Source organism: Lycorma delicatula, chromosome 6 (genome assembly GCF_047948215.1).
Source record: "Lycorma delicatula isolate Av1 chromosome 6, ASM4794821v1, whole genome shotgun sequence".
NCBI classification, from domain to species: domain Eukaryota; kingdom Metazoa; phylum Arthropoda; class Insecta; order Hemiptera; family Fulgoridae; genus Lycorma; species Lycorma delicatula.
In genome coordinates this window covers 7,292,016-7,318,283 of record NC_134460.1, presented here as the reverse complement: position 1 = coordinate 7,318,283, position 26,268 = coordinate 7,292,016, and the positions used below count along the sequence as shown (strand labels likewise).

General features: G+C 30.1%; 2 protein-coding genes across 2 annotated transcripts in view; both read left to right on the top strand.

Moving 5' to 3' along the window:
- LOC142326448 (superkiller complex protein 3-like) overlaps positions 1-499 on the top strand; it is a 31,640-nt gene extending 31,141 nt beyond the window's left edge. The window contains exon 10 of the mRNA XM_075368966.1: positions 326-499. Within this exon, the coding sequence (XP_075225081.1) occupies positions 326-462 (137 nt within the window). The 3' untranslated portion in view covers positions 463-499. The remainder of the gene's footprint in view (positions 1-325) is intronic.
- On the top strand, positions 493-25,965 carry LOC142326456 (uncharacterized). The gene is made up of 5 exons (XM_075369005.1): positions 493-499; positions 3,908-4,030; positions 8,410-8,664; positions 16,288-16,511; positions 25,515-25,965. Exons 3-5 carry the CDS (start codon positions 8,485-8,487, stop codon positions 25,963-25,965), a joined length of 855 nt encoding a protein of 284 aa, XP_075225120.1. The 5' UTR covers positions 493-499; positions 3,908-4,030; positions 8,410-8,484.
- Positions 25,966-26,268: the final 303 nt, after the last annotated feature.

Sequence of the window (26,268 nt, the reverse complement as noted above, 5' to 3'; positions counted from 1 at the left end):
AAACTTTGGGAGTAACATCACAAACCTATTTTTAGAAATTAAGTTTATTAGAGATCTAAGAAAAATAATTCTAATGGGTAATGTGGATGAAAATAATGGAGGAGTATTACAGAAGGCTAGTCCTAAGTTTTGCCATTTACTAATTTGATAAAATTTGTCTAGTGATTTGTTATCACTAGACTCTGATTTAAATCTTGTGAACTTTATTAGATAAGATTTGCACTAGGAATTTGAAAGGGCATTTATTATGTTTATTAACATATTATGATAATGTGTTTTATTGATAAAAGTGTTGTAATTGTGATTGTTTTATTTGATGTTACAGAAATTAATGAAAAACCATTGGCTCAGCATTGTTTTATTCAGTCAATTTTGAATGAAGAAAAAAATGCTGTTGCTTGGACTAATCTTGGTATTTTATATTTATATCAATCACTAACTATTACTGATTGCAGACATTGATATTTCAACATAATAGCAAATATAGGTGATCCCATTGGTAAGCCTTCTGTTTGTTAACACTTATTCTCATATTTAATACTCATAGTAATTTTGAAGACTCTCATACTCAAAAGTAATTTTGAAGACAAATATTTCTTATAATAGTAATTAATGTGTTCAGCTAGAAAAAAAGAAAAAAAATTGTACTAGTTTATATCTAAATACAATTATACAAATAAAATGATAAAGAAATTATCAACATATATGATAAAATAGATATAAAAAAGCATATAAACCAAAAAATCACATTACTAAATATTTAAAAAATAACAGTAATAAAAAAATAGAGATAAATTAAGAGGAATGTACAAAATTAAGTGCGACAAATATAATAATATTTACATTGGTAAAACCAATAAAAAAGAAAAAGTACATTTTTTTTTATAAATTTAACATTGGTAAAGGGTGTTGGCAGTTGTTATTCAGCAATGAATTTTTCACAACATTGTGGATAAAGTAAGTTTCCCATCCAGTTTATTGCAGGCATTTTTCAGTATTTAATTTTATAATAATAAATAATTATGTGACCAGTTTCTAGGAAATTCTGGACTAAGCTAATCTCTCTGGTCTTATATCAGTAATAAGCCAATCTATTATTATATTCTCAGTCTTTCTTTTAGTTTGCTCTGTATATACCAAATTAAAATTATTTTCCTTACAAATTAATTTGTATATGCTCTGCTCTTTTGACATGGTTGTATTTATCTTAGTGCTTTTGAAGGACAGAGGCTAATTTCATAGACCTAGCCGAACATTAAAGTTGAGATTTTTAAAGATCTTTTTACCTTGCTGTCATATAAACGGGGCTAATATGCAATTTTTGTCCACATTTTCTGCAATCCTGCTGCTCAATTATTTTTAAGTAAAGTTGTTTTAGGACAGGGACAGTCATGACCGTTTTTAAATTTTAACTATGATTTTTTAAACTTTTGACTTATGTACTAATTTTAAATCCTGATGATGGCTTCCATGTAAGCCGAAGGATCTAGAGTACATATCAACATGCTGTTAAGGTGGATTATATTAATTGTTAATTTATTCATTTAATTTATCAGCAGTACCATGTTTGAGAAACTAAAGTTGTTTTGCTGTATTTGCTCAATGTTTTGTCAATTCTTTTCTTTATAGTGTTAATTATTTTTTTGATAAAACCATTGAATTCAGCTTTATGTTTATTAAAATTCATTTTATTTTGAGCTTCTGGGCTAATTGGCACCTGGTTTGCTGTATGAACCGTTTTCATTAAAAGCTATCATCTTATGTTGTGCAAGATAAAAATATAATAATAAAAAAAAATAAAGGATTAAAGATTTATTTATTCATAAAATAAAAATGTGGAAAATTAAATTCATTTCTTTAATAACAGAAAAATTATGTACAGCGATAGATAATATCTTTAATTCAAATACCAAAGCATTTTGTTTTGAATTATTTAATTATTCGTAATTTATATTAGGATTATAAATAAATAAATTTTGTAGTTTACTTCTCATTAAAAAATTAAATAATCTTATAATTACTTCAATTTTGGAAAAATTAGCAGAATTTGTAACAATAAATCCTAATTTGTGTTATTGATCTTGTTGATATACTTATGAGTCAATCCTAAATGTATAATAATACCAAAGTTTATAATTTCTCCCGAATAACTTTGAATTTTTCAACTTATCCTTGTTTATGTACCTGAGATATTCAGGTTGTTTTATAACTGTCAAGACAAGAATTTGCTGACCTGGTTTTTTATCCAGCATAGTTCTGATGATAACAGAAATCTGAAGAACAAATCTTACAGCCTTTAACAAAGTCCTTGACTCTGTTTTGTGCAAGGGTTGGCTATCCAACCTTTTGCTGGGCTACTTGGCTTAGGAGGAGTAAGGTGTGGCTTTTTTGTAAATCAAGTTTTAGAGTTGAAGTGTGAGTATTTTGATGTGTTTTCTTGAATGATTTCAACTAGCTACAATGCAAATATTAGACAACTTTGCACATTATCACTCTATTTGCCGGATCCAAAACCTTTTCTGGATATGCTCCCAGGGTTCATTTAAAAATTGTAGAATCATAATTAATAGTAAAGAAAACAGAAAATTTTGATTGGAAAAAGGAATGATATAAGATGACATTTTGAGCTCACTTTTTTTAGTTTCATGAATTTAATGGCAAAAGAGGAATTAAGTGTTATACAATTGGAAATTGCAATTTAAAACTAGTGTAATACAATTTCTTTTTATGCAGATGACATCATATTGTTTAAGAAGAAACTAAACAATGTTCAGGAAGCAGTATTAGAGTAGGGTTACAACGTAGAAGAATAAAAGTTATCGTTGGGAGTATTAAAGTAATCAGGATTGGATGTGAGAATGAGGAATTGATTATAAAGTAGAAAGATGTAACACTAGAATAGATTTTAAGTTACTAGTATTTAGGAATAATAATTCATGAAAATGGTATAATAAAAGAAGAGACTGAAAGAAGAGGAGATGATCGAATTAAAAAAGTTAGAATTTAATCTACTAAAGTTTGTATATTATATTTGTAAAATGAGTAACATTTATACAGTTATATAATATATATATTTAATAATGAAAAGTATATTTATTAGAAAAAAATCAGTCTGTTTCTTCTTAAGTACTGTGTGACTTTGAGAAATAAATAGGAAAGCAAAATAAGTAAAGCATCTAAAAGAGGATGGACAAAATGAGAAAGGATCAAGTTAGAAATTATAACAAAGAGAAAGTTCATCAGCCACGATTTGTAACTGAAACACGAGAATGGATGAATCTGCTCCACACAGCACAACTTCAAGATTGGAGAGCTTCAATCACAATCATGAGAGCAAGGATACCATTCATAGCAAACAAATTATTTCTTAGGAACCAAATGCTGTGTTACTTTCAAAACAGTAGCAACATGTTAATTGCTGGGTGGGATGTGGGACTTCTTGGATGTAGCGTAGAATCAAAATAAATAACAGCAATATAAAGGTCTATTATCAGCATAATATCTAATCCGCATGAGATATCATGAATAACAACAAAAGATTATATATGATAGAATGATCGTGATCCTTTGTTGATCGGACAAGATTTATCATAAACAACTGTATTCATCACAGCTAATGCGCATTTATAAAAAAATAATTTAATATGGCAAGTGGTGGACTGCAAATATTCGTAATAATGTTGACGTCCAGTTTAAGTTCTGTCAGTGTTTCAGTCCTTGTGAAAACTTGTAAAAGATTTGTTAATTTTAGACAATTGGCATAATCAATAAAATGGACTTATTTTTTCAGTTTCTATCAATGGTTTATTTATATTGGCATAATATTTATCTACTCGAATAAAACTTTTTAATCATATAAATTTTTTGTGCTGTTAATAATAATAGTAATGTATTGTTTTTGTTACAGAAAAATGATCCTCCACATGATGTAGGGAAAAACGATCTTGATACACCAGCATCCCCACCTCCTGAAAATCTAGCTGATGATAGCCTTTCTGATGAATTGTCATCTAGTTACGTCTCAAAAGAGGTAATTTACAATTACAGTATTATCTGTATCTCCTTTCCTAAATGCATGTAGAAAAGCTTAGTATGATATGTTACTATAAAATTGAACAGTTACTAATTAAATTAAAAGATTTGTTTTTATTTTTTTTTGTGAATTATAGACTGTTTAAAACATTTCTTTCTGAACATTTAAATAGTTGAGTTGAAGCAAAACATAGTTCCATGTGTTTCTGGTTTAAGTTTTTTATAAGCACCAGTACTCTAGATATCTGTAACGAAATTTATTCATTTTAAATGATCTATTAGAACTACAAGGGAGGGAAGAAAACAGCATGTTTTTGGTTTTATTTTTCAATGTAATCTCCACAAAGCTAATACATCTTTCCTACCGCTGCTTTAATTTAGTTTTACCATTTTTATTATGCTATTTGTCAAGCTCCTCAAAATACCAACTTAACAGCATCTGTATCTTTTTCATTTCTTTTAAATTGTTGTCCATGAAAGCATTTTTTGAGATTATGAAATAAGTCTCTGGGTGCTAAATCTGGTGAATACAACAGATGAGCAAGCAATTTGAACTTTAGTTCATTGATATTAGCTATTGTGATGACTGATGAAATGTGCTAGTGCATTGTCATGGTGAAACAACATTTTTTTTTTTGCTAATGTGGTCTTTTTTTTTTAACGTACATGCTCTTTTGATATTTTAACAGATAAAAATTTAGTAATATCAGCTAATTCATCTTAGAAAATTGTTAAGTAAAATCCAATAAGAAGTACGACTTATACCAAAATAGATAACAAAAGCAACTTGTGCTGGAAATATTCATGAAAATTAAACAAAATAATATTTTACAATCTATATTTAAATTCTGTTTTAATAATTTTAACGTTCGGTTCTATTTTCAAGATTTATTTGATTCTCCGCTTGATGTATGTTGAATAATTTTGGTTTTCAGTTTGAGAAATACAGGTTATAGGTTGACGTTCTATTTTTCCAGAGTGTTTTGTTTCCTTGGTCACTTGTATATATTTGTTATAAAAATGATTGATTACTAATAGAAATCAGAGCAGCCATTCTGTTATTATGATGGTACAAAAACAAATCACCATTCTAACAATAGTCCAGTAATATTAGCTCTTTTAAGTATATATTTTACATTAAGGTTTTCCATTAGTTTTAGTTCCTGTTGTAGTGTATTGAATTTAGTGAAAAGTTGAAAGATAACTGTTATGAAGATCTTAGTAGTGCAAGAAATGTCTTTGCACGAGAAATTAGTGAAAGTAACATTTTTTGTACTGCATTTGTAAACTAAATTCCTTACCTTGCATGAATAAATACATTTACAGTGTTATTGTGTAAATTGAATTTTATTTAATTCAAGAGAATATTGTGAAATGAAAAAGTCACCAAGTTCAATATTAAAAAACTTTTCATAGTTTTATGGTAATGATTATTATAATTATTTAAATTACATTATTTAAATGGAATTAAATAAATAAAATTAATGTAATTTTATTAAATTAATTATTTGTTAATTATTTATTTAACTAAATAAATTGACTGTTAATCAATATAAAACTGACCATAAGTCTCAAAATATTTTTTGTGTTCAAAGTTGTGTTATTCTGTTTCTTACTTATACGATATTATATGAATAAATAGTAAGCAAATTGCATTCTAGCAGCTGAATATACGATGTTTGTTCAAAAACTGGCTGAACTTTTTAAATTGCATACTCCGACCACCGTGCATACCTAGCTGCATATCTTGCTAACATATTGTCTTTTACTGGGTTCTGATCTATGCGTTAGTTATTGAGAACTATCAGTTGAGTGAGGTCATGCATAAGCTGCTCATCAGATTAGTGGAAAGCAAAAATGAAGGAGTTGGAGGAACAATGCGCCTCCGTGAAATTTTGCATAAAACTGGGGAAACTTTCACAGAAACATTCTAAATGCTTAACCAATCATACAAGGATGACTGCATGAGTCGAACACAGTGCTGTGTTTGGCTTAAGCATTTTAAGGAGGGCAGAAGTTCAGTTATGTTAGGGTTTGTGTATGTGTGTGCATGTGCATGTGTGTGTATATGTGCACGCTCATGATGGAGGGTTAGTTTCATGTGGAAGTGAGTGTTGCTGGTCTTCAGCAGTATGTGTCTGGAGAATCATTGTGTTGGTGTTTTATACTCCCTGTGTCATATATTGAAATGTGCATTCTTTTTAGTCTATATTCCTACGCATTGAATGTATACTTTATTAGACTTTGTGTGTGTATACTTATAAACTTCAAATTGTGATTAAAATACAAATCTTATATATTTACAATTGGTATTCATAACCATTATTTATGCAGTCCACTATCCAAAAAAAAACTTTTAAGCAATAATTCAGAACAAGCATCAACATAAATTCTTAACAAGCGTTTTATGTTCTACACATTAATTTGTAAAACTCAATACTCTTCAAAAGAGTAACAATTTTTTTTAGTCATCAATTTTGTTGCAGCTCTCCAAGATTCAAAAGATTTCAAAAAGTATTTCCTTTTTAACATTCTTCCATTCTTCTTCTGTATTTTCTACCTTATCTTTTTTACTAAGACCTGTTGCAATGTCCTCTTCACAGATCTTCTTTACTTCCTCTTCCTCAAGCTTCTCTAAATTCCAGCAATTCATCTGGCACCTTTTCTTGAGGTTTTTAAACCCATTCCATTTTATTACCACTAAATTATGGTAGCTATCAATGTCTGCTCCTGGAGATATGCATTGCAGTCGACGAGTTGATTTCTAAAACTTTGCTTAACCATCATATAATTTATGTGATATCTTGCAATATCGCCCAGCTTTTTCCACTATTCTTCTATTATGACTTTTAGACTGAGTGTTAGCAATTACTAAACTATACTTTGTGCAAAACTCAATAAATCAGTCCCCTCTCATTTTTTTTTTTGCCCACCCAAACTCGCCCACAATATTTCCTTTCTTGCATTTTCCGATGCTTGCATTCCAATCTCCAGTTATTATTAAATTTTCATCTCCTTCTATATGTTTAATTGTTTAATCAATTTCTCTACGCACTCTAACTCATTGTCATCTTGGGCACTTGTAGGGATATAGACATTAACAATTGTTGTCGGCGTAGATTTTGATTTTATCCTGATTATAATGATTCTATTGCTAAATTTTTTGAGATACTCTACCGTCTGCCGTATATTCTTTTTCATTATGAAATATACTCTTCTTGCCTGCCCTTTGTTTGACGCTGAGTTAATTGTTCTAAAATCACCTGAGTAAAAGTCGTTTTTCCCTTTCCACCAAACCTCGCTAATTCCTACTACATCTACATTTAACCTACTTTAAATTTTCTAACCTTCCATACTTTTTTAGGCGTCTTAACATTCCATGCTCTGACTCGTAGAATGTTATTTTTTAATTTTCTGATGACCCCTACTTTAGTAGTACCCACCCAAAGATCTGAATGGGGGACTAATTTACCTCCCGAATATTTTACCAAGGAAGGCGCTTCCATCTCTTTTAAATGAAAAAGCAGAGAGCTGCATTTCCTTGAAAAAAAAAACAGCTGTAGTTTTCCATTGAGCTGAGTACTGCACAGCTTCAGCTATGCAGTAATCAGAAGATTGAGTGACGATATGGCTGTTTAAGTGCTGCTGATGTACACCATTAACAACTACTGAAAGAGATGCTGCCCTCTTTCAGGAATCTTTCCTTAGTCTGGCTCTCAAACACCTCTCTGATATGGTTACACCTTCGGTCCAGCTAATCTGTATTACTGAGCACTCATGCTCCCTCACTGTCGGCAAGGTCTTATGATTCATAGTGGGAGAACAATTTTATTAATTGTCATTAATTAATTTCATTAGAAATTAGGTTAACCATTTTCTGGTTAACAAGAAAATGGTGTTTTATAAAATATAAATGGTTTTTAAGGAAATAATTGATGGTTGTTTTTTAATTACCTCAAAATATTCAGTATATAGCCAAATGTAATTGTGATTACATTTTCAGAGGATTTAATGTTAAATATTTTCCAAAATTCCCAGATTTTTTCTTTTCATTTGACTATTGTAATTGTAAACAATTTATTATATATAATAAAGAAAAAATTAAAGCATATAACAATGGTGTTAATAGAAAATTTGAATTCGTATAGATCAAGGGATTACTGTAATTCTGTAGTAAAAAAAATTAAATAACATTGTTATTACTCTTATTCTATATATTAAAACAGGATTATAATAAGTAGTAAGATTTTTTTTTTGTCATTTAATTCACTTTCATACGTTTAATTCTATATTTTGAGATTTTTGGAAAATTAATCATATTGTTTTGTATTTTTATTTTTTTAAATTTTAATTTTTGTTGTATGTTATTTTGTGAAGGGTAAACCAATAGAGGTGATATCATCTACAAAGAATGATACTGGATTCAGTTTAGCTGATTTTTTAAAGTCCTTAATGCCATCGCAAGACAACACTCAAGCGAATAGAGTTACATCCAATGAAATTGAACCGCCTGGTATAGACACTCCTGTAATTGATACTTCAGTACCTCCACCAAATATCGATGAAAATTTCCAAGAAAAACTTTTGAATTCAAACCTTCCTCCTAAATTTCCTTCGTGGAGTGATTCACAGGTATTTATTGTTTGAACTCATTTAACAAAATGATTATTTTATTTAGTCACGAGTCATTTTAATCAGTTTTTATTACTTTTACTTAACACTGTCAGTGTGGATTCTTTTCTTGAATTTTGATACCATCTCCTATTATTACATGACTACCACTGAATACAGCTTTTATATGTGTTTATTATTACACGAGTGTTCACAAGTAGCTATATTTTATGTCCCGATTGATTAACCCATTCACTGTCATGAACATATAAAAATACTACTTGTAATTCAAACTTTTAGCACTATCTAATTTAATGGTTTTAATCAGTCCTTCTCTTATTAATATATCAAATTGATTTTAGTAAAATGAATTTTTTTTTCTTTTTTAAGCAAATACTATGAATAATATTGCTTCTATTCTGTTCTAAATACAGTAAACAAAGAGAGCGACAAGGCTTGATTCATTGTACCGTTTTAGCAGTATGTATTGCCATTAATAATGACTCCTACTTTTCTAACATGTGAAAAATGTAAATACTGCAAACCTGTATGAAAAATTTAATTTAAAATTAAAAAAAATAATTATTTTTAAAATTTGAAAATATCTTCATTCATCAACCAAAACTGTGATATAGGTCTAAAACAAATTTGACTGTGGTCAGATAGTAACTTGACTTTAAATAACATTTTTTTTTGACAGAATACAATATATTACATCGAAAGAAAATACTTACGATTTAATAATTTGATTAAAATTGTTCTTTGTAGTCAATAAGTTAGGTATATTGTTAAAAATTATATATTTTGTCATTTATGGCTGATGTGGGATTTTTTTTTTTTTTTGACAGTGAATGAGTTATAAGTTTTCCCTTCCAAATGATAAACATGTGTTCAGATTACACTATCTTAAACAAATTAATTACTAAATATTATGTCTTTTTTTTTTGTGTATTTTTATATAATTTAACCCGCTCAACATTCCAGGGATATGATGGAATATCTACATTGTTGAGTGAAAACAAGAAAAATGTGAAATGCTCCATACATTATGAGAAATATTTTATAACTATGTAATATCCCATTACAAAAGTATAACCTCTTAATAGTCTTGTGGAAGAAGGTAAACTATTGTGATCAGAGACAGTTGCTGTGAGTTGATTATTTCCTTTATTCTTCTCTTGCCGGTTCCATTTGTGATATTATATTAGCGGTTTCTAGATTTCTGGAAGAGGAGCCTCTTTTTTATGGGGTCGTGATACTCCATGTTTATGAACTGTTTCCTAATTAGGGATTGTGTAAAAACCAAACAAGGCTGAGATAGCTGCTGGGTAAACCCAGGCACCCTATCCCTCATAAATTTAATTTAATGAACTAATGTAGTCATTCAGTACAGTTCAACTAAATATTGAAAACTAATCACAGAATAAAAGTTTTGGTAATTTTAAAATTTAACGCTTTGTCTCTAAATCTTCTTAAAAGTAATTTTTGTAATAAGAACTGTTCTTAATAACAGTTTCACTTCCCCGGTCTTTAACAAGCTTATGGGCTGGTAAACCGGTAAGTTTCTGTGGTATTCAATTAGTATATAATTTCTTACTTATATACAGCTGATTTGTTGACACCTTACAAAAAGAAATTTCTATTAAGTTTTTTGTACATAACCGTCCGTTTTTTCTAGTATGTCAAAGCAGTCGCTGTTTTATACAAACATACAATGGCCACATTTTTTATAATCGTGTATAAAATGGTTAATTTTATAATTTTTTCAAAGACCTCACCAACCGGTATAAATAATCTAAAAATATTCTGTTTATTGGAATCCCCACTTGACTGCTATTATTATTTTTCTCCCGCTATAAGCTGAGAAGGTATAATTGCAGAAGAATCTTTGGAAAAAGTATACAGCTTCTGGATATGAAAAAAAGATGACTTCTTTTATCATGCAAATGGATGGTAGTAAATGATTGTGGAAGTGTTGTGTAAAACGCGTGGAGAAAGATACTTATGAAGCATCTTCTACATCGAAAGTTATATAAGAAGAAGCGAGTGAAGACAATAGACGTGTTTGCTAAGAAATTCTACCGGTAAGATCAAATAGGAAGAATGAGAAGCCCTAAGAAATGAAACTCCAACTTAACGTTGGAGATTTTCATTAACATTATGACTATTTGAGATTTATTAATGACCTAATAAAAGACGGCAGGCAATCGACTACAGATGATGTTTTTAAAAATTGTTTAGCTGCAGTACATTTTCTTGTTTACTTATTCATTGTTTATTGAAAATATAGATTAGTTCATTAGTGTAATTTTTTAGCATATATGTTTATTAATGTTTGAAAAAAATAGATACAGTAATATTGTTCAAGATATACTGTGAAATCAGTACCCAGCATCTTTTTTTATGCGTAAAATTTCCTGTTGTTTGGAGAGGACAGGACATTTTTGTGCCTGGTGTTACAAGTATGAAAGTCGGAGTTATGTTTCAGTTCTGATGATAGCTTATCTTCAGTAAATAGTACAGTCCTGGAAAATATAAATGATAGAAGAGTGAGGGTTCTAAAATATCTTAAAGAACTCTCATGAATCGCCAAGTATAGTTGACAAATCACATGAATGATCTTTTTATGAATAATAAAATCTTTTTTGCTATTAACAGAATTACCCCAAGAAATAACAACATAATTTAAAAGGGAATATACATATGTTTTAATACACCATCAATAGAATTCTCTTGTTCATTATACATGACAGTGTAAGTACAACTGAAAAAGTCCAGTTTAATTTAGATGACAGAGATTGGACCTAGACCTTCCAAGTAAGGGCATCATCAGTTGTGAGACCCAAAAAATAAGCAGAGCTTGAAAATTTCAATGGGGTATCAGTAACTGTTCCATGATTCAATTGAAACCTTGTTGCTTGTGTTTCATTGGAATTAAGTAGCGAGCCATTAGCCAAAAACCATTCATTCATTTTGATAAGATCAATAGTAACTAAATTGGAGAAAATGGAATAATTTAGATTTGTAAAAGCCATTGTAGTATTTTCAGCAAAGGTAATTGGCCTCAACAGACATATTGAGTTCGGCGAGTCATTTACATAAATCAGAAATAATATTTGCCCAAGGATAGATCCCGTAGGAATGCTATCAGGTACCAACTCATAATGTGCTATTACTGTTAACCAGACATGAATATTCTGCATCAATCTTTTTATTCACAATAAAATTGTGATTATTTATAAAATACAAAAATCTAATCGTGCGAATGTAAATAGTCCTTGCATTGTTTAGTAACAAAATATTGAAAAGCAACTAAACAATGAATTATTATGACTTATCGAAAATAATGAATAGCGCTTAAATACATTAAAAAAATAATGTAATTAAAAGCAAATGATAAAATTACATTGATGTTACACCTAAGCTGTGGGCAAACAAATAAGAACATTCTTTATTCCAGTACTGCTAATAAAATGCCATAGAAATACTGAAGAAGATACCAAGCATCGAATCCAAACAGATTGGAATGTGTGAAATACCCTGTGTGAATGTAGCCTTGCAGTCATTTAAAGGCCAAATATAAAAACTTGGGCTATCTGTGCGTGTGCAAGGGATTGGGTGTGTTAAATTTAAATAATTTTTGTTAATTTAAAAGGAAACAATTTTTTTAAATTATATTTAATATCTTTTATTTTGTCAAAGAAGTTATTTTTTTTAAATTTAATTTTTCTGACTAATAATTTTTAATGAAATAAAACTTGATAGCTGCTTATACCATACTAATTAGCATAACTAAAAGAGTTTTTATCACAATACAGAACTTCAGCCACTATTATATTGATTGTTCTGGCTACTACAATTTCAGTTGAAGATTTGAGTTTGAAAAGTTGATTTTTATTTCCTCTATTTTAGTATTAAGGTTACCCTTCTTTATTATTGTTGAAATAACACTGCTCGGAATGTAAAAATTAGACAATCTTTATATTCCGCATCATCACATCGTTTGTTATCTTGCATCACCGTGTAACCTATGTTTCATATACATCAAATACACATCATAGAAGTCATTAATGTATCTATCCTGTGAAAATATTTGTCTGTGGTAATCCACAGAAATTCACTGCTAACATTTTCATTTGGTGTGTTATTGTTGATGTGTATGTTGTAAATTGTATTCTTGTTATATTTATTTTAAAATTCAGGAAAATTTTTCTTGCTCAGTCAATTTCTACTTATATGTACATTGCTCGTAGACTCATTATAAAAGGTGACAGTTCGTGATCTGCAGATATAAAGCTTTACCTGAACAGATGATTGGTGTATCGTTGTTCAGTTATGTCTGTACATTATCTATTTTCATATAAAGTAAGTAGAATTACCTTGAATTAAACTAGTTACTAATTAATTGATCTATATGTGAGATATAAAGTGGGGCCTATGATAAAACTCTATGGGATGCCTGCTCCCACAAATCTGCCTTAATTTTCTAATAATAAATAGAATTTAATCCTCTGAATTTATTTATTTCATTTATTATCCAATTTTTAAAAAATACAGAATTTTTTTATATGTGTATATATATATATATATATATATATATATATATAATATGTATGTGTGTGTTTGTATATATATATATGTGTGTGTGTGTATTTTGAACATTGTATAACACTATATCAAACAATTAGTAATACGAGGGTCATTCAAATATAGTTTAGAGCTTCATTAATATTAGATAAAATTACAAATAAATACCTTATTTTTCTAAATAGTTTCCTTCAATAGGAACACATTTTCTCCACTGGATAGGTAACTTCCTGATTCCTTCATCAAAAAAACATGATGGCTGCCTCAGCAACCAATTGCACACATGCATGCTCGACTGCGGCATAGTCTTTAAATCTTTCCTCTCCTAAAGCTTCTTTCAGCATACCAAACATGTAGAAATCACTTGGTGACAAGTTTGGACTTTTCTGTGGGTGTTGAAGAAGTGTCCAATGAATTTAGTGAGTTTATCGTGAGTCTTGAGTTGCCATGGAGTAGGAGGATGTTGTGAATCTGTTGCCGGCACCGTTTGTTGCTATGAGCAGCCCTGACATCATCTAACAATTGGCAGTAATATGCCGAATTTACGGTTCTTCGTTCATGCAGTTAGTAAATCAGCAGCATACCTTTTTAGTTACCAAAAGACAGTTACCAGAAATTTTCCAGCTGAGAAGTGTTTTATGGCCTTGATAGTGCTCCTCTCACTTTTCCAACACTCCATACTGTTCTTTTGTTTTATGGGGTGCAGTTGTGAACTCACATTTCGTCGCAGGTCACAGTACGGCCATTAAATGCCTCCCTTCACCTCAAAGCAATTCATAAGCTGTTGACAGATATCTTTTCGGACATTTCTCTATGTCTCATGGAACCCACACATACCCATACGTGAAACCTACCTTGCCAACACTTTTTTGTATCCAAGAGTGTCTCTCTTTTTTCTGTTTAGCCTCTGGAACCACTGTAATGTATTACTTCGTAGGATGATATATATGAATGTGAATGAAGGGTAGTCTTGTACAGTCTCAGGTCGACAGTTCCTGAGATGTGTGGTTAATTGAAACCCAACCTCCAAATAACACTGGTATCTACAATCTTGTATTCAAATCTGTATAAAAGTAACTGCCTTTACTAGGATTTGAACCTTAGAACTCTCAACTTCGACATCAACTAATTTGCAATGAGTTAACCACTAAACCAGCCCAGTGGGCATCCAAGAGTGTCTGACAACATTATATGCACACTCCCAACACTTACACCCGCCTCTGATGTAATTTCAGTGACAGTCATCTTCCACAAGGTCATAAACTTCCTGAATCATTGACAATGGTCTGCAGATTATATTCGTGACTTTTGTTCTCCACTGCATCACAGCCACCTCAAAATTTTTTGGCTCGGTTAAACATTTGACAGGGTAGCATCTCCAAACTGTGCCTAGAGTTGAGTCAAAATTTCAGAGAATTTGACACCTTTGTTGGCAAAAAATGCTAAGTTTTGCTCAAAAGATGCTAATTCGTTACACAACTGATGATGATACCTCCTGCTCAGATATTCTGCTACTGACAGGAATGTTACCTACGAATGTGGCTGGCCAGTTGTTCCCCTCCACACATATCCACCTTACTACCCACAGTGCCCTACCACATTTACTGCTGTTCCTCAATCCACACAGAACAATTCTGGTTTACATATCAATGACCCTCATAAATATCTAAATGCACAGTTCAATAAAAGGTAAGAACACTCACTTATATGTCTGCAGTGCCATCAGCATCAGAGACATTTTTAAGAATACACATAATTATAAATAAAATATAGTTATTTTTGTAAAAAAAAAGTTAAAATTTTAAAATTATTATTAGTATGATGGTATATACTATTATCATATTTAAAACTTATGTTCACACCATGGTTAAATAAACTATCTCACATTTTAACTATGGTTTTTTTTTTAAAAAAAAAAACTATTTTTAACTATATATTTTATTTATAATTTTGAATTTTACAAAAATTGGTCTGCTAATGATGGAGTTAAGCTCTGTAAGTGCTACAGACAAATAGGCAAGTATTCTTACCTTTTATTGAACTGTAACTGGTGGATTTAGATGTTTATTTGTTTATATTTTATATGTATATATATTTATTTATAAATTTTATATATATATATATAATATTAATAATAACTATTTTTAATAATATTAAAAATGTTATAATTTATTATTATTTAATTCTTTATATAAAAATTGAATTTTATATAAATTTTCTGAAAATTCAAATATTTTATTAGTGTAGGGGATTTTTATATATATATATAGTTTTTATATACGAGTGTGTGAACTTGCAGTCCCCAATAGAGCATGCAGCAGGTATCAAAAGTACCTGTGTGTATGTCTTGATTAGTAAATTAAAGAGTAATTCATTGTATAAATTAATAGTTCACTTGCTTATTAAATTTGTACTTACATTTTGAAAATGAAATAATCTACATAATTTAAAAAAGTAAATAAGGTAATGCTATTATTTATTTTCTTATTCGACCATTAACGTAGCTTAATTTAGCAGCTGTACTTTTTTTATTTACAGTTATTGGATGTTTTTGATTTCCTACTGAAAAGCCTCTAATTATAACTATTTCCCTACTTCAAAGCAGTTTCAAGTTTAGATTAAATTTTCATTGCTGTTGGTATTTTTTCTGTTTTTATATATATATATTTTTTTATTTAAAATAAATAAATTTTTGCCTGCTTTCAAATAAAAGATTGTCTTATCATTAAAGATAACATTGTATTACCATTTTTATTTACAGTAAATAACCAATATGCTATTGTCTAATCACTGTAGCTAATCCTAATTTATAAGAATTTACTTTTTATTACTTTTTTGTGCTTAATCATTTTAGAGAGTTCAGCTTATAACGTATCACCACTGGTGATCTGGTTTAATAGAATAATAAAATAGCAAATGTGATATATTAAAATATTAGCCTGTGAGATTATGGAAAAGCAAATTGGTAACATGAGGTTTGTTTAGATGGCTAAGATATTTTATTTTTCCTTTCTTAGGTTTCTTTTTTCATATTAACTTACCATTACTTTTGTTTAGGCAAGTTGGGGAGAAGGTGTTAATTCACCACCAGGTTGTAAAGAGGGTTTTGGAAACTCATTGGACTATGAAATTCCAGTACCAGAAGATAGTAGTGAAGACGATGTGCTGAGGCCTCCACCAGCAGTTGAAATTGACCACAGAAATCTTATAAGTCTGACTGGTTCTCCGTTGAATAATGACAATAACCAATGGCAACCACAACCTGTTGATGTTGATTATAGGTAATAATTAATTTTAAAATTTAATACAATTTTATCTTTAGTAATAATTTCTCTGAACGAAGTATATTTGCACGAGGTTAAATACAACTTGTTTAGTAGCAGTAGTCTTATTTTTAGATTTTTGGGTTATTTTTTTTATTTGGATACTCTGCTGTGAGTTCCAAAATTTACATTCATTGTAAGAGAATTTTGTAGTTTATCAAAAAATTAATGAATTTTTGAAGAAAATATTGCTGTTACACAGCAGTTATGGTGAGATTAGCAATGGGAATCATAGTGAAAAGTTTACGATGAATTTAGAATAATGTGATTTTAATACTATTTATTATTTATAATATAGTAAGTTAATATTTTTAAGTTAATAAATATTTTTAATAATTATTTTAAGTAATTACCAATATACATCTTTTCCTTACATTTATTCGTTAGACTAAATTGTTTTACTATAATTGGCATACAAAATTGTATGCCAATTTTACAAACCAAAATGTTTTGTAAGCACTAAAGCTCACACTTTATTATAATGATCATTTTCCCTTGACTTCTTCTTTTACCCTGTGACCTCTTTCTAGCCCTGAGCTGTTATTGTTACTTTTTTTTAATGTTTTCATCTTCTTTTGTGACCAATTCTTACTTTGTTAACCCAACAGGGTTTTTGGTGAGGGAACTGTTCATCTTGTTAGTTTCTGTTCACTTTGTTGTATATTTTTCAGTGCTTTTATGGTGTATGTTACATGATCCAACTTTTTTCATTGCGTGTATCATTCTTTGTTTGAATGACATGGGTTTTCTTACTATGTATATTTATGAAACAAGTTTAAAATTGTTATGGTATGTAATTTTTTTTTCATGTTTTATCAAGTTTTTTAAAACCAAATGAAAAAAAATAAGAACACTAGCTTCCATTAGACCTGTAAAGATACAGAAGGAAATGAAATAGAATGAAGAATGTCCAATTTTAGTTTATAACTGTGCTGCAATATTTTATTCTACAACAAAAAAATGATAATATTATACATAGATTATAATCATGAAGAAAAGAAAATTCTGGAAAATAATCAAATCTTGAAAGTGGAGTTTTACTAGGAAATCAAATAGATGTAATTCAGTATCTGGGAGTAGTAGATAAGGTCACAACCCAAGTTTTTACCTTACTTTCTAAAAAAACAAACAATTTTAATGTACTTTTTTAACAAAAACAAAATAGAACAGAGAAAGTTTTGCTAGATTGTATAGAAGGTGTAGGATGCAAAATCACATTTTAAGACTTGGAAATTTTTCTGAGGACACATTCCAAGAAATCATTTAACATACAAACATAAAATTAAAAATCACTAACTGGAATATTGTAAGAGCTATTCATCTGATTAGTGAAAGTCCTTGGGTTATTATGTATATAACCTAATCAATTCTTTAAAATTTTGTTAACTTATTGTTGGTGATTCAGAGGCTGTAAATAGAATGACATCAGAAATTGTTTATCTCGTCTTGTATTTGAATTATTACCATTTACTTCTTTTGCTTTCCTATAATTAATTAAACAGCTTAGTGTAGTAAAGTAAATTATATTTTATTTCTAAAACAAAACATATAGTATTTGTTTTAAAGCTTTTCTAGCTCACTTACAGTAAAAGAAAGAAATAACAATAAAATCAAAGCATAAACCAGCTTGTAACATTATAAAAAGATATAAACATTTTTTTTTTTGCATTAATGATAAATTTGTTAATTTTATTCTACAAAAATACTTACGTTACTACGTTTAATACATTATTATTTTACCCTTAATTCAATTAAAAAAATTAAAAAAATTGAAAAGTATGAGTCATCAAAGGAATACCTCTGTGATGACTTTGTCACTTTCTCTATAACTAATTAAAAATATATTCCTGCTTGAACAACTTATTAATTTTCAAATAAATCTGAAATTTCTTTGATTTTCATATTATTATATTGCTCATGAGGAAATAAAAATAATTCCAAGATATGTTAGGCTGGTGAGAGTAAAGAAAAGAATTAATAATAATAATAATCTTTATTCCACAAAATAAACAGATTACAAATGAAAATAAAATTATTTAGTTATAAATTCTTAATACGTAAGCTTAGTAGACATACAACCAAACAATATAAAATAATAAAAGTAAACAATTTTTACATAATCTTGTGGAACTAGGTACTCCCTATAGTAATAATTGTATTGTATGTTAACATCCATTATTTTTCAATGAGCAAAATAATAAACTAACCATTTATTGAATAATGGTCAAGTATGGATTTCCAAGTGAATATAAAAAATAATTACACAATACAGATCTTGCAGTACTAAAATTGCAGCTAGTGATAAGATTAAATAAATGTACATGCATACAGATTAAATAAATCAGAACCATAAATACAATACAAGAATACAGTGATAAAATTGAAAATGAAATTAATCCTAGATAAAAAATTGAAACAAAAATAATAACAAAAATAAAAATTAATAAAAATATGAAAATTTTAGAGTCATTGATTCCACCCACAATCACAGGCCAATCAATTAAAAAAACTCTCTAGATCTTCATTTGACAACAACCAATCATAAAATGATAGTGAAAACCTTTTAGAGTCTTCTATGGATTTAAATTCCCTGGGTAAGTGATTAAATGTTTTTGGAACTATGAATAAAAATGTTTAAATAATTCAATTCTTGGCCTAGGAGGAACTAGTCTAACTGCTTGCCGCAAAGGCCTCATAGCCAGAGTACCAAGGATCCTATCCTGTTTACAGCCTTAATAATATGTCATTAGTATTCTATAGAAATATATATGACGCAGTGGCAAGTTCTTAAGGCCTCTGAATAATGGGAAGGATTCATGTCGTTTACTTATTCTATAAATATAGTTTCAGAAATGCTTTGTTTTTGCGTTATTGTTAGCAAATATTTCTTTCTGATTTCTTCTCCAATGGTAAAATATTACCGTTATTACTTTTATAAGTATGAGGATGATTTGGAAAGTAACCTACATATAAAAAACCTGTATAAATAAAAATATTTTATTATATACAACTTAAAATTACAACTTTAACCATTTTTCAACATGCTCACCATTTAGACTCAAGAATTTGTCATAGCGCTTCACTAATTTACAAATATATTCCCTTCATAAAATTCAGTCGCCTGAGTACCTAGCCAACCTTTCACGGCATTTTGAAATTCGTCATCATTATCAAAGTGCTGCGATGCAAGCCATTTCTTCATGTGAGTGAAGAGAAGAAAATCACTTTATATCAAGTTTGGGCTGTTAGGGGAATGAACAAAAATGTCCCATTTGAATTGATCAGAAGTTCTTGAGCGCTTTTAGGACGAGTGTTGTCATGGAAAAACAACACATCGGATGACAGCATACTGCAACATTTGTTCTGAATGGCTTGCTTAAGTTTTTTCCAAGTTTCACAGTAGACTGCTGCAGTAATTGTCATACCATGTTCTATAAAATGGACTGGATGAACTTTCTTGGCATTTCAAAAAACCGTAGCTGTAACCTTCCTCGTTGGCAAAGTTTGGCTGGTTTTTTTGGTATACATGGAGAACTGGTAATGGCTGCAGGCCATCGATTGTTTTGTTTTGGTGTTCATGTAGGCCACTGAAGTTTCGCCCCCGGTCACAGTTCTCTTTAAAAAACTTTCTCCTTCCATGTCATAGTTTGAAAGGAAGTCTAATTCAGAGCCCATTTGTTTGGTTCGATGAATCTCTGTGAGCATTTTTTGGAACCAAGCACAGAACTTCCAGTAGCCTAATTTATTGGTGACAATCTTGTACAAATCCATACAAGAAATGTGCGGGAATTGTTCAGAAAGTTCAGAGATGTTAAATCTTCGATTTTGATGCATTTTTTCATCAGTTTCACTGAAAAGATCATTCACATTATAGAAAGCCTAACACACTTCTCTTCTTCCTGGATGTTTGTCTTTCAAACAAACATCCATGTATCCAAAAAGAGGGTACAGTTTTTAAAAAATCATACCCATTGCCACACTACATCGCGTCATTCATAACGTTTGGGCCATTCACAGTACATAACTGATGATGGATGTCTGATGCAAAACATTTTGTGCTAAAGAAATCTTATGATAGCATGTACCTTGTATTTTGTAGGATTTTTTATTGCAGTGCTCATGTTTTTAGGTTATAACAAGCAAACGCGCTGAAGTACACGGCTCACACTAACACAGCTGGAAGCGCACTTATTCAGAGAGTACGCTGATGTTTCAGTAGTGGCACCACTAACATTACTAGTAGCGCTAAGCTACAATGGAGGTTACTTTCTGAAACACCCAGATAATTTTTACAAGTTAATTGGCAAATTTATAAAATGAAATTTTGTTTAAATATCTCATTTTTATAATCGGTTATTAATATGAAAGTTTTATATTTTTTATTATTATGTAACTTGATTAACTTAATTCACTGCTTTTAAGTAAGCTTTTAATTATTTTTCTTTTACTTATTGTGGATTGTTAATTTTGTTTTATAATTTTTTTACAAAATAAAAGATTTATAGTGTAGTTTGGTTTAAAGTTTCGACTTTTTGTATATATTTCAATCTAAATTATTTAAAAAAAAGGTCTGAATCATATACATTTTCCATTTTTGTAATTGATGCTATTATTGATGTATCGTGTACATCAGTAATATATGTAATAGATTATTATTGTATTGTATACAACAATAATGTATGCAAATAAAAGTGTATAGCATTCAGACTTTATTTAACATTTCATAGCTCTGTTTCTATTTAATAATTTAATCCATATTAATTTACAATTAAATAATGGATCAAAATAAGGTAAGAACATTTTGTTGCATTTTATTGCTTAATTGGATTCATATTTTGGATTATTAAGATTTGAATACTTTGGTATATTTTACCGCTTAGGTGGATTCACTATTCAATTAATATTGATTTATAAATAAATATACACGTGGATATGTTCATTTTTCACATGCATAATGTAAATATTATTATTAAATTTTGAAGTAACTTTCAGTTTAGATTTTAAGCCCCAAGTATGGAAATATAATTAGTACAAGAAGTAATCCACAATATATCTATTTTCACAGAAAAAAAAATACAATAATAATAATAATAATAAAATTTAATCCAGTAAAAAAAAATACATAATTGTAATTTTGCTAAATTATCAGAACATTCCTCTTTATGTTGGTTAAAAAAAAATTAAGTTATTTTTTAATAAGAACAAAAAAATGATGTCCAATAATCCAATGTATTTATTTATTCAGTTTTTGTAAATGTACTGTCTAAATTTTTACCCATATTTTAAATAATGCCAAAACTTTTTTCTGTTCTGTAGGTTTGTAATATTTCTTGATAGTGCATTGCACATCTTAGGTCCTAAAAGACTGTAAAATCGCTAATGTAGAAGGTTTTCCTTCTACTATACCTTCCGTATTGTTGAAGGTTGATGGTATTTGCCATTAAATCTAGGAAGTTTATGCTGAAGACACCATTATAAATGATTTGTTGTACTATGTTGATGAATTCTTCTAACAGGATCAGCATTTTATTTGATGAAATCAATGAAAATTTTTCATTTGCTTCTTCCAACATTATCCATGGAATTGTCACTATTCATCTCAATTGTAAAAAAATTTATGCAAGGTGCGGTTTCTTGCAGACTTGGTGTTAAACATTTAAAAATCCCCATTAAGATGCTGCATTGTAATTTTTTAATCATTATGCAAAAGATGGAGATGAATTCTTTACACATATCATGACATTTTGACCCCTGTAAGAGAAGATTCCTGCCATGACAATCCCAGTTGCCACACACCACTCTCTCTATTTCTAGCACTGATGGGCTTTACCGGAGGTCATCGTTTAGAGCTTCTAAATCTGATTACATAACACTGTCATCAGTTTGGCCTCTCTCAGAATGTCACCGATGCAAATGCAAATGCCTCAGCAAACATTTCCATCTGTGTGTTTACTCAACTCTGCTCTCATCTTTGTATTAGGCTTCTTCCAATTTCTCTCACTTGCTTTAATTTGTAGTACTTTCAACTAACTGATTAACTGTTTATGGAAATGCGATCTCCGCGCCTATATCTAACATGAACACAAAACAACCATTTCCCATAACTAAATTTCAAACTAGATGTACTATCAAAAAAATTTATTCATTTCAATCTACTAGAAACATCTAATTTCTAATTCCATATCCCTTAAACAAGTGTTGATTGCAACAACAATTTTGTCCTACAGATAGATACCCAAATCCAACTCTTAATTTGTCAGACAAGAAATTCATGAAATTCGAACAAAACGTATTTACCATCTCTCTCTGTGCTGGTCTACTTTTGAGAGTGAGTCAAATGTCTTCACAGAGTTCCTAACACAATCTACCTTCATCCTAAAAATGATAAGTTCAGTTGACCAGGGTTTGATGCCAAAATGCTTATCTTGGCGAAGAAAGCACCCAAGCAGGTTCCTAGCCACCCAGGTTGCTCTAGCTATTAGAGCATCAAATTTCAGCCATCCTCTGCAGGGTCAGAAACCTAAGTAAGTATATTCGATTCCCATCAGGTTTTCCAAATAACTTGCAAATCAGCATTAATTCCTGCAAGTTCCCTTACTACTCTAGTACATACAGACTTGTAATTTGGACAGATATACAGGATGACTACTCTACAGGAAAATACCATGAACGTGACAGCCATTAGACGATTCATCCCATCTGACCTACCTTGAGGATGGAATGGGTTTCTGTTCAAACAGAAACCTTGGTTCTCAATTTCTCATTTGTGCTTGGAGGTCAGGTGGGGGCCTATCTTTTTTGGCATCATAGTGTAGTTAGCACTCAGTGGCAAGGATATCAGTAGTCTTAACATCCGGAATAACAAGTACTGCCTTGCAAGAGGCAGTTGTATAGCCACCAATTACTGACAATTATAAGAGACACTGGGCTCCCCAGACATCATTTGGTGAGCCCAGACAGGTGCAGCATACAGCATTATAGCCTCATAAACACTGTTTAAAGATCATGCTTAGTTCTAAAATTTTATCTCCAATTGTGCTACTCTACAAATACCAAAGAAAGCAGCATCACACTTTCTTGGCAACATATTGAAAGAGCTTCTTGAATTGAAAATTCTCATCTAGGATAACATGTAGATACTTCTGAAGCAGGACATACCTAACTGGATGACATGACATTGATACACGAGCTTGTTGTGTAGCAACCAGTCACCCTTTGAGCAATATCATAATAGTTTTCTCTGGGCTGAACACCATCTTATGCTGTTATCTTCACAACTGGAATATGTTACAAGCCTGAGAAGCCCTGAACTCAATCTCACTCCATGAATTTCTTTAACTAACAAAAGCTCATCATCTGTATAAGTGATGATGCAAACCCATTGATTAATCTGAACCACATCAAAGAATCGAATTCAACAAACTAGAGTAAGGGTCCTATCATTGCATCTTGCGAACAACCTTTGGTTTTTGTCTTTTCTACCTCTGAGCTGCTGCCTTGAAAAACTTCTCAATTGCTGAAATAACTAAATACTACATTTAGCTCATTTTGGGTGCAATCACCCTTTTGGGAATGAAAGCTGAATTTTTATACCAGAGAGTAAACTTCAGTATATGATTACCTTGTTCACCATGCAAACCAAACAAATTTAAGTAGGAGTCTGTACTTGAATAGTTACGACTACTGTCTTCTGGAACCAAAAACGTCCTTCCTTGCTGAGTTTATGGTCCATTTAGCATAAGTAAATACTGATGCACATTGTAAAACAGTAACAAAATTGTGGTAGACTGTTTGAAATTGTAGAGAAGCCTGTTGTCTAGCAGCATTTGTTTCCTCTGTTACATTTCATGGTCTCATACCAATAAGAAAATACATCAGTTGCTTTTAAAACTGAAGTAGGAAATTTTCAACCAGCCAACCTGTACCCCCTCACCACCCCTAGTGGCTATCATTTGTTTATCAAACTGAAAGACCTTTTTTGGAGGAAAATGTTTGGGAGAGAATGATAAGACTTAAAACAGTGACTACTATCTTGGTGAACTGGGAACAGAGGAATATGATACAGGATTGCCCCGGTCAGAAAATTTGATAGATTTTCTTTTTATCATAAAATTGGTACCATTTTCTGGTTGGCCTTCATAGTATTTATATGTGTAATTTATGTAAAAGTACCTTTACTTAAATGCTGTTTAATCTGATTATATTGTAGCAAACACAAACTGATAACCAAAGTCAATTCCTAGTTATTATTATTATTGATAATAATAACAAAAAACCGTTTCAGTGTGCAAATTATAAAATGGAATTTGTTTTTGTTTAACAGTATTTTGACTTGTAAAATTAAAAAAAAAAAAAACCATCATTTTAGAAGCATTAAAACAATAAGTTTACTCCGTCTTTATGAAATCTATATAGAGTTGAAACCTTTCCATAATCAAGGGCTATATTATTGATAAGAGAGGAACTTGAATATCTTGATCCAAATTCTATTTTAGTGTAGGCTTTAATTTTGTGACAGACTTTTGGCAAATTCTGTTTTTTCATTTTATTCCAAATAACATAGATTTGGTTATATGTAACAATTATTTTGGGACCATATAAAAAAAGCTTGTTTTAAATGGGCATCTGTTTTAGGAAGATTTATAATTTATTAATTGAATTAATAAAATTAGTTTAGTAAGACTTGTTGAAGATCTGTTTACTATATAAAAGTTTTACTGGAAATGAAGGTTAATGAAAATTATTTAAAAAAATTATTATTATATACTATTTATCTTTATAATTGCTGAGATGGCAGGTTGTATGATGTATGATAATTGACCTCAAATGTTTTTCAAGTCAAAGAAGTCACTGCATGTATGCATGATATTATTGGCCAGTTTTATTAGGTGTTCATTTCTAAACTGATTTCATGATTATTGAAATTAATCTGTGATTTATAAATTTTTTTATCTGTTTTAGGAAAATTCCATTGCCAGATAATAGAAACATAGTTGAAAGTGTTGATATGGAGATGAGTGATGAAGAGGATCCTCAGTTACCAGGGTCTTTTACATCAGTAAAATTAAAACCACCACCTCCCACATTGTTGACATCATTGCAGAAAAATCAGCTGAACAGAAAAATTCATAAATCAGATTTACGTAGTCTACTGGAACCTCTTACTGGTGGGCAGAGCCAGTCCATATCGTTTAATATATCTGTAGCAAATAAAATATTAACAGAGTCTCCTTTGAAAGAAAAAGAAGAGCCTAAGAAGAAATTACCTTTACATAAGTTGAATCCTTCTCCTCCAAAAAATATTATTGAACTCAGTGAAATAATGCCACCTCCATTGCCTCCTAAATGTCAACTAAACCAGAAATTCATCCAGGGAACATCGGGGTTGAAATCACTAGTCAGAAATCTGTGAATCGTCTCCCCAATGAAGATGATAAAAGAGGAGTTCCTGAATTAAAAACGGAACAGCATCTTACAAAAAAGGATGAAAATGTTGTACCTCAAAATAATAGTTCAGGACCAAAGTTTCCAAACACAAACTCTAGGTTTTGTGGTCCTAATAATGCAGGACCAAGATTTCCGAACCCAGTGCCCGGGCCAGGTTTTTCTAATGTTGAACAAGGTTGCCAAATAACATTGCTTGCCAAATTTTGGACTTAAATAATCCAGTGAGTAACATAAAAAATGATGAACAGGATGATGGCGGTGTGATAGA

What these genes read in the sequence shown, in the direction of transcription:
- LOC142326456 (XM_075369005.1), top strand. Translation starts at nt 8,485, where the DNA reads ATGCCATCGCAAGACAACACTCAAGCGAATAGAGTTACATCCAATGAA. An exon ending in CTTCGTGGAGTGATTCACAG is followed by an intron (nt 8,665 to 16,287) that starts GTATTTATTGTT and finishes ACTTTTGTTTAG; the next exon opens with GCAAGTTGGGGAGAAGGTGT. An exon ending in CCTGTTGATGTTGATTATAG is followed by an intron (nt 16,512 to 25,514) that starts GTAATAATTAAT and finishes TATCTGTTTTAG; the next exon opens with GAAAATTCCATTGCCAGATA.